The 10483-nt window shown below is 31.9% G+C and overlaps 1 protein-coding gene across 1 annotated transcript in view; it reads right to left on the bottom strand.

The window, feature by feature from the left end:
- Positions 1 to 1042: 1042 nt before the first annotated feature.
- TSGA10 (testis specific 10) overlaps positions 1043 to 10483 on the bottom strand; it is a 165311-nt gene continuing 155870 nt past the window's right edge. Inside the window, exons 17-20 of the mRNA XM_047069097.1 lie at positions 9792 to 9994; positions 7826 to 7930; positions 7505 to 7654; positions 1043 to 1067 (exon numbers count right to left, since the gene is read on the bottom strand). Coding sequence (XP_046925053.1) covers positions 1043 to 1067; positions 7505 to 7654; positions 7826 to 7930; positions 9792 to 9994 — 483 coding nt within the window. The remainder of the gene's footprint in view (positions 1068 to 7504; positions 7655 to 7825; positions 7931 to 9791; positions 9995 to 10483) is intronic.

Raw genomic sequence — 10483 nt, 5'->3', positions numbered from 1 at the left:
ATTAGACAAGACCTAAATCAGGACACTATCCTACTGCAGTGATACTGCATAGTTGCTATATAAAATGAGAAATTGTCTACTTCATAAGACTATTATTAATGATAGGACTTAGGGTTTTTTTTATTAAAATGGCAAGAATACAAATAGCTTATATCAAACGTAAAATACAGTACTGTCCAGGCTTTAATATCAACATTAAGCCAAAGCCTATGGAGAGAAAAGATGAGATTTAGGAGATTTTAGGAGAAATAGGAAAATATCATTAAACTTATTACTCTACATTATAGACACCTGCCATAGGCAAAAAATAAAAAAATAAATAAAATGGCAATTAAGTTGATTGCAGTACTTTAATGTTTTAAAGAAAACTTATTAAAACACACATTTTTTAAAAATCTTACATTCTTGACAAATATAGCATCACCTACCTTTCTAAAAATAGTAGAGATAAACACAATTGCAGAAAATGTATGTTAATTAGTGGTACAATACTATGGATTTTAAAACTCTGACACACTCCTACTATCTGCTGCTTTGAAATCAGATTATGGCCTGGAATTTATGTCAGGTTGGTTCCAAAATGGAATATTGGGTCCCAGGCCAGTATTGGTAAACTGTGCCTATTTTGGCACAACTTCACCAGCCATGAAAGCATAAATCACAAAGAAAAAATTTAACCAACCAATTATTTGAGATATCAAGAAAGGAAAGGAAATCAGTTTTGTAAAAACACTTTTCCCTCTTTTTATAAGCTTCTTTATTTACTCCGGATAGTTAACATAACAGTGTTCAATAGTGAAGTAAGCAGATTTTACACTCACTATTATTGCATGGATAGAAAGAGCCATATGCATTTTTGTTTCTATATATCATTTTGGACCACTGCGATATGGCACATGAGAACACAGATTCAGAGGCACAAAGTTAATAAATACATTTAACATTGTCAAGCATTCAAAAGATAAATGCAATCATATAGCAAAAAAAAAAAAACGTTTGTAACTTTGACCTTTCCCAAGGATGTGAAGAATCTTTTCGCATGTCAGAAATCTCTATAGCAAAGATTCCTATGAAAGAGAAAAAAATTATGCAGATTAATATTTTTAACTCAGTGATTTCACCCATGTATAAAAAATGTATTGTAACATTACTTTGGCAATTCTTAAGGTTTTTTTCCCCAGCGTCTGTGAAGGAAAACATATACAATGTATTTTTTTCATTCAGCTTTCACAAACTGGTACATCGCTATCATGGAATAATATTCAACAATAAAAAGAAATGAACTATTGATAAATACAACAACTTGGGTCGATCTCATGGGCATTGTGCTAAATGAAAAAATCCAATCTCAAAAAGTTACATACTGTGTGTAATTCCATTTATATAACATTATCAAAATGACAGAATTAAAGATAGAGAAAACAAATTAGTGTTTGTCAGGGCGGAGAAGGGGAGGCTTGTGACCATAAAAAGGTATCATAAGGGAGCAAGTTCCTTGGTGCTTATAGAGAATATAGTACAGTATGTTGCTCGTAATTGTGGTATATGTATGGTGTGTAAAAAAACCGTGCACACACATACATATGAGTGCATGTAAAAATGAATGAAATCTAAAAGGCCTATGGACTAATTAATTATATTGTACCAATATCAATTTCCTGGTTTGTAAGATATTGCCATTAGGGATGCTGGAAAGAAGGATTATCTGTACTATTTTTGCAACTATGTGTGAGACTGTAGTCATTTCAAAATAGTGTAACAAAGCAAACAAAACTGTGACATAAACAAGGAAATACAACTCAGCAGTTAAAAGGAACATACGACAACATCTGATCCACACAATAATCTGGATAAATCTCTAATATATGATTTTGAGTAAAAGCCATTGGAAGCTACATACATGATTTTATTTATATGATAACACTGAAAAGGCAAAACTATAGGATAGGAGAGAGATCAGTGGTTGGGGAAAGTAAATGAAGTACATTGACTATTGTCTAGATAATAGGTGGTAGTCAAAGTATATCATTCAAACTACCAGCAAAGGTTAAATAAGAAAAAAGGGAATTAAGGGCACTATTAAAATTATTAATAGAAAGGAGACTACTATAATAAAGTACAAATATCTTAAATATCAAAAGAAATTATAAAAAGTAAAGAAGAAAAGTCAAATTGAAAAATACAATAAATGTCACATGATAAACAAAGTTATCATAAGATAATATGACAGAGTTGATACCAAATTTCAATCATATTAATAATGTGAAAAAGTTTAACTCATCCATTATTTCAAAACAGCCCATAAAGCAAAACTTAAATCCATGCTATAAACATGAGAGGTACCTAAAATGCAGTGATTCAGAAAAGCTAAAAATAAAGAGATGGACAAAGGTTTGCCAGGCAGATGGAGACAATAAGTACTTGTAACTCTTAATACCAGACAAGGTAGACACCGAGCCCCTCCCACCTCCAAAAAATTAAATGTATCAGAAAAGTACACTTCATAAAATCCACATCCCACAATGAGGATATTAGTGCACACACATAATGTTCATAATATCTATGCAACAAATAAAGCGGTACACCACCTACATTAAACAAAATTTATAGGAGATACAAAAAGAAATAAAAATATAATAATAATTGAAGATTTTTAGTAAAACAAAAGAACTAATAAAATAAAAAAGGTAAATCTTTTAAATATATATATATATATATATACTAGAAATATATACCTTGATAAGAAAGAATATATCTTTTCAAGTGCACATGAGCTACCCACAAAAATTTATCATGTAGTAAAGTACAAAGAAAATATCAATAGGGGTGCCTGGGGGGCTCAGTCAGTTGAGCATCTGACTTCGGCTGAGGTTATGATCTCGCGGTTGGTAAGTTCGGGCCCTGTGTTGGGCTCTGTGGTGACAGCTCAGAGCCTGAAGCCTGCTTGGGATTCTGTCTCCCTCTGTCTCTGCCCCTTCCTCACTCACACTTTGTGTCTCTCTCTCTCAAAAATAAATATTTAAAAAAATTTTTTAAAGAAAGTCTCAGTAGTTACACAAAATAGAAATATTATAGAAAATACTCCAATCACAAAATAACACCAGAAATTAAAAAATGAAACACAAACGCAAAAAGCCCTTCTTATTGGAAGGTTAAAGATTTTCCATCAAATAACTTTTGGGTAAAAGTGAAAATACAAATAGAAATTAGAGAATTTCTGAAAAATAATGGTAACAAAATATTACATATCAGAATCTATGGGATATATTTAAAGCAATGGTCACTGGAAAATTCATAGCCCTAAATATTTACATCAATAAGAATGAAAGAATGGCAATAAATGAGTTCCTAACTTAAAAATACTAAGGAAAAAATCCAACAAAGTAAATAAAAAGCACAGGAAGAAAATAATATAAGCAAAACCATAAATTAATAAGATAAAGAAAAATAAATCAGTAAGTCAAAATGCTGGTTCTTTGAAGCAATGAACAAAGTAAACAAAACACTGGCTAAAGTAACCAAGAAATAGGAGAGGGAAGCACACATACACAATTAAGAAATGACAATGGCATATAACTATTGATACAGAGAAAATTTTTAAATTCATAAGATATAGCATTGGTTCCTTCTGTGCAATAAATGAAAAAACTGAAAGGAAATAGATAATTTTTAGATAAACAGAATATAGGGAAAGTTTAAAACAAGTTCCAAAAACAAAAAACAAAAAAAAATTTATCAAGGAAGTATATACCCCACAAAACAGAAAGAACCAAATCCTTAGAGATCAGATAATCACAAACTACATAAATTGTTTCAAGGCATAGTAAATGAAAAACTCTCCAATTCCTTTTCTGAAGCAAAGATAACATTGATATCTAAACTTGGTAAGATAGGGCAAAGAAAAAAATTCAGACCAATGTTGTTTATAAATATTAATACACAAATCTAAAATAAAATATTAGTGAACATTAAGAATACACTAAAACAAAGCAGGGTTTATACCACAAATTCAAAGATGGTTCAATATTTGAAAATATTTTAATATAATTCTCATATTAATAGTTCTAAAGAGAAAAACCATATCTCCATAGATGCTGAAAAAACACCCATTCCTAATTAAAATAATCTTGAGAAGATAAAAATGAGTGGATATTATAAAACATTTACATCTCAATCTTAAAGCCAGCATCTTATACTTATTTGACAAACCCTAGAGGTATTCCCACTTAAGGTCAGAATCAAAACAAAGATGCCCATTTTCTTCACTACCATTTATCAGTATTCTGAAGATACTAGGTAATGCAATGAACTGGAGAATACAATTCAAGAGACAAAAATAGAAGAAGAAACAAAATGATCTCTTTTTGCAGATGACATGATAATATACTCGGAATTTTCTAAAAAATCAATGACAAAACTTAATGAAACAATAAAAAAATTTAGCAAGGCAACATGATGATAAATTTACATGTAAAAACAGCATATTTGAAGATATAATTAATGAGGGAAAAATCTAAAGATAAAATAATTAGGAATAAACTTAACAAGAAATGTTCAAAACCTGTATAAAGAAAACTACAAGTCATTCTTGAATGACACAAAGTGAGTTTGAACAAATGGAAAGACATATCTCTTCTTGGTTAGGACATCTCAACATTATTGAGATGTCATTTCTCCACATGTTAATTTATAAGTTTAATGTGATTCTAATAAAAATCCCAAGGTTTTTTTTTAAATGGAACTAGATAAATTGACCCCAAATTTCATATGGAAAATAAACTCACAAGAAAATATAGGTCAACACTTAAAAGGAAGAGCTCTTACAAGCACTAGCCCTTTGGTATGCTGGAGCTGGCTCGTAGTTGATTGTAAATATTCAGGAATTTTGTGAGCTCGTGGTTAAACCAGCTTGGTTGCTTGAAACTGTGCAACATATAGAATTTTGTAATCACTATGTTGTACACCTGACACTACTATAACATTGTATGTCAACTGCACTTCAATAAAAGAAAGAAAGAAAGAATGCCCCCACAGTGGGCATATTTACACTACTAAAACTGTCAAATGCTACAAGTCAGGGCTTCTCCCTCGCCTTCCTTGGAGAGTCAGTTTACTAGCAAACCATCAGACTAGCCCCCCCAAAACTAAAAATATTACAAAGGCTCTATAATTAAAGTAGTGTGGGACTGGAACATAAATAGACCCAAAGGAATAAAAGAGAAAGTCTAAAAAGAAACTTGAACCACTGGAGCAAAATCTTTTCTTAGGACTACTGGTTGGTCATTTGGAAAAAGGTAAAATTAGATCCATTCTTCATACCATGTAAAAAAAAAAAAAAGGCTCTAAATGGATCATAAATCTAAATGTAAAAAGTAAAACCATATATATATATATATATATACATATATATATGTATGTAAAACATTATTTCCTCTATTATCTATTATCTATCTGAGTATAAGGAAAGATTTTTCTAACTATAAACAGAAATATGGATGCATTAAAATACATTTAAAAATTTGATTACATAAAAATAAACATTTTTCCATGGGAAAAATAGTATATGCAAAATCAAAAGAAAAAGGGCAAAGTAGAAGAAAATATTTGCAACATTTATCATTGATAAAGAGCTAATTTCTCACATTTATAAAAAAATTTTTAACAAAAAAATTCCAGTAGAAAAATGGGCACAGGAATAGATAATTCAAAAATAAGAGATATTAAAACAGCCCTTAAACATATGAAAAGATATTCGAATTCACTCATAAAAAGAAAAATGCAAATTAAAACTACACTTAAGTACCATTTCTTACCCACCATACTGGTAAAAATTCAAGAACTTGACAGCATACTCTGCTGGTGAGGCTGTGGGGAAACAGGCACTCTCACCCATATCTAGTGGGAGTGCAAAATGGTACAACCCCTATATAGGAGAATTTGGCACTATTTAAGAAAACTGTATACATAACACATTTACCCCTTGACCCAGAAATCCTGATTCTAGGATTTTATCCTGAAGATACGCCTCCACAATTACGAAAATACATTTGGATAAGATTATTCATTACAGCTTTATTTGTAATTTTAAATTGCTGAAAACCACCTAAATGTCCAAATGTAGAAGGTTTGCATAATTATGGTATATCCATACAAAGGAATACTATGCAGCTATAGAAAAGAATGAGGAAAATCACTATGAACTAATATGGAGTGACTTCTAAAAGAGAGAAAAGCAAAGTGTGAAGAAGCATATATAATATGCTACCTTTTGCATATGAAAAGAAAAATAAAAATATACCTGAATGTCATTATCATAAGACCATAAAGGAATATGGGGGACATGGGATGGAAGGCATACAGAATTTGCAGAGTTTTGACTTTTAAAAGCCTATTAGTCTACATATTCAAACATAAAATTAAATCAAGGAAAAAACTAGGAAGGGGAAAAATGAAAAAACGAAAGCAAAGTGAAATAAATGAATCTAATGTTATTTCAACTGTATACTATAATCACAGGAAAAGAGGGGGAAAAAAGTTAATCCAAGTAATTTATCAACTCAGTATTTGACTATATGCTCTTAAGATTTGTGCAAAGTAGTGTATGAAGACAGGAATTACAAATGGATCCTGAACTTTTAAGTTGGTCTGTTTGTTGTAGGGACACAGGTGAAGAAATTTTGAAACTATTTTAGATGCATTCTGGAATTGAGCAAATGAGTATGTGCATATTGTTGAGTAAACATGCTGATGTTGAGCCAGGGTCCTTACTATAGAGGAAAGGACATACACATACAAAATGGAAAAAGGGAAGGAAAACACCTGAGAGGATGGTTTGGAACTGGAGAGATTGCTTATGTTTTTAAAACATGTGTGTGTGTGACTGTGCGTGTGTGTGTGTGCATATATGGAGAGAGAAGGAATATATGCAAGAGTGTGAGTACGTGAGACAGCAAATGTGTTGCCTCAAACACATCGAAAGTAAAAGGGGTAAAATTTTAACAACGAGTATGGGTAAAAGGTATATAGCTGTTCTCTGCATTATTTTCTTTTTATAACTTCTTATAAGTTTGAATTTATACCAAAATACAAATGTTTTTACAAAATTTGTGACTTATAGGAATATATCTAAAATATTCTCTTCTGAAAAATAAACTACTTTCCTAAAGCATAAGTATTTTATGGTGCTATATTAACCAATATTTTATTAATGAAAGTATATGAAAAAATTTGTTTTAGAACAAAAAGAAAATCAGATTTAAAAATATAATTTATGTCAACATTAGATAGAGTGATCTTTCATTTTAGCAAATTTACATAAAATTATCAAAATACTTTATTTTTATGTCTATATACCTATGTATATTATTATGTATATATATTATGTCTATATTACCTATGTAATTGTATTTAAATAGCACTATTAATGATAGATTGTTTTTGAGCTTCCTTACTCCCTCAAGTATTGCTATATGGTACCCAAAGAAAGGATCTTTAAATTACTTACTCTTCTAACGATCGATCTAGGCCTCGGTCAGGAGATCGATGGTGAGCACGTTCTGGTGAATGACATTTTGTATTTGGCTTCATGGTAGTATTCAAATGATAAGCATTACTTGAGTAATTCTGGCGGCGAAGTTCCTGCACGGCCCTCTCCCTAAAGCAAAATAAGGGGCTTTTAAACTTTATATCCAGTGATGTTATTAATAGTGTCATAAAACTGTAGTTCAGTTCACACTTTAAAAGCTAACCATCATGAAATTATCAAAATGTGTTGTTATCTTAAAAAGTGCCTTCCAGACTGAACACTGCAGAGAGACAAACTTACCTTTCAAAGCGCTCTGTCCCTAGTTGTCGTTTGGTAATGTCTAAATCAGCTTCCAATTGTGTTACAACATTTCTGAACTGGGCCACATCTCTACTCTGGATGGCCCTGTGTAAAAAAACATAGGAGTGACAGCTGATTAAGCTTAAAATATGGCAGGACTTCTAGAGTGCATTAAACCATATTGGCAATGGCTTCTCAGCTGGAACCAAGCCAAACTGTGATTTTATGGATATATTAGTTCACCTAAAATATGCCAATTTTAAATGTAATAAATATGAAAATAGCCTACTTGAAAAGCTTAAGCTGTGTCAGTCCCATCCAATTAGTTAAACCTCTGTCTCAGTTTCCCTATGTTTAGATGGGATAATATTATCTATTATCTATCTATATTATCTATTTTTAAAGTACTTTAAGGTATTATATGTAAAGTAGTACTATAACCAAATAATAAAACACCATGATTAATTTAGTCTATTATATATATTTAGTAAATCAACCAAGTGCTTTACATATACTTATAATGAAATTTGATTTACACAATTTGTAATGAAATTTGATATCCAAACTGTTAAAAACATAAAATCTCTTCAATTTAGCAGGATTTTCTTTAGGGGTAAACAGTGCCTCAAAAACCCTGTCATTAGATACACTATCATAAGGAAGACAATGACAACAATGAATGCTGCTTACATAGAACATTCTATCCTCTTTGCTTGCCTTCAGAACTGCAATGTTAACTACTAAAATCTAAACTTTAGAGACTAAGAACACTAATGTTTATTATGCTTACTAGTTCTGAATGATAGTACTTATCAACCAGTCTAAAACAGAATGTACCCCTGAAGGTGGGGGTTTGGGCACATTTCACTAAGGCCAATTTCCACAAACCAGCTTGAGAAAATGATCCTGCTGAACCGGTTGAATCCCAGCTGTGGTGACGGAAAAGAATGACTCACAGCTGCCATAACCTGACAACAGTTTCTCAAGGAAACTGGCCCTGGCTTTGCAGCCTTTGCTCAGTCAGGGGCTCCAGAGTGACTGATTACTGAGACCATGATTCCTATCTTTTCCAGGTCGCATGCTCAGATGAGGCTGGATGAAAAAGTGTCATAGATGGGACATAAGAATAGAGGCTGAGGGTCCCCATCAGTTTTTGTGAGAGGTCACCAAGTTTAGTAATAAAAACATTCACTATATAGGCAGGCATTTCTACTGAATCTTCCAGCTAAGAGTCTTGTAATAAGATGCTAATGGTGATATGGATGCTTGGGGGGAAAAAAAAAGGCCAAGGGGCGCCCCGACTTCCGCTCAGGTCATGATCTCACGGTTCGTGAGTTTGAGTCCCGCATCGGGCTCTGAGCCTGGAACCTGCTTCAGATTCTATCTCTCTCTCTCTCTCTCTCTCTCTCTCTGCCCCTCTCCTGCTCACTCTCTGTCTCTCTCTCTCAAAAATAAATTTAAAAAAATTTTAAGCTAAAATCAGTACTCTAAGCAAGGTCTTCAGTATTATATGAATGTGGGAGTTCTTCCAAGTACCCAGTATATACTTACAGGTACATAAGGAAATACTATGTGACAAGTCTAAAGACTAGGTAACAATACCAGGTGGGTCTATAAATAGAAAAATTCTTCTGGCTTCCTAAGTGCTTAATTTTTTTTCTAAGAACTTGTTATAATATTTCTACAAGGTAATATTTTAGGTCAGACATTCTACTGTATCCAAAGTTCTGTTGGAAATAATCAACAGAGATGGTTAAATTTAAATTTAGACGCATTTAGATAAATATATAATAGAAATGAATAATAAATCTTAGGCAAATCACAACGTTTCTGGTCCTCAGTTTAACCGATGGCAGAAGATGGGCACTAAATTGTCTAAATTCCAGCTTTAAAATTCGACTACCCTATAAAGTATAAAAATTATTTAAAATATGACTTTATGCTATTATGTTGCTAACCAACTCACATTTTACTTTCTGCCAAACAAAGGTGTTCTTTGAGAAGCTGAATTTCAGATTCTTTTTCTTGAAGTGCTATCTGAGACTGATATTCTTTGTCTCGATTGGCCACCAGCAAAGCTTCTAGATTCTGCATAGAGATTCTCTCATTTGTCATCTGACTCCTGAGGAGTTCTATTTCAGAGCGAGCAGAATCTAACTCATTCTCCATCTGTACAATAATAGGAAGATATCTATACTTATTCCCATTCATTTATTGAACTGATTATCAGAGACTCATTAAATTTCTGTATTATGTTATAAATTCAAAACCCCTTTTAATTTCTTAATTAGAAATATCCTCCTTCTTACCAAATATACACACAGGATCACTTTCTCCAACTCCAATTTTTTTGATAGGATCAAAATTAATTTAAGTAAAGACTTATTAATAATCCCAAACTGCAAATAATTTCCATTTCCAGTGTTGATATTTCTTTATATAATTCTGCAAAATTGACATGGTGATATACATGACTACTGCTTTGTCCTGAGTTAGGTGAGTTACAAACACCTAACTACCTTATAGAATGTTACTGCATTTCATAGTTAAGGAAGATAAGGAATAACTGCACATTCTCTCTCTTGTATAAACCTGTGGAAAGCTTCATTTTATGAAGGTTATCTTGAGCCTCAAAAATGCTCTATAAGCCAAATGTTT

This window comes from Lynx rufus, unplaced genomic scaffold (genome assembly GCF_022079265.1).
Source record: "Lynx rufus isolate CCGP_SWC_20201006 ecotype Redwood Valley unplaced genomic scaffold, mLynRuf1.p SCAF_8, whole genome shotgun sequence".
NCBI lineage: Eukaryota > Metazoa > Chordata > Mammalia > Carnivora > Felidae > Lynx > Lynx rufus.
The sequence above is the reverse complement of the archived record's forward strand: the minus strand, read 5'-3'. Positions and strand labels throughout refer to the sequence as shown.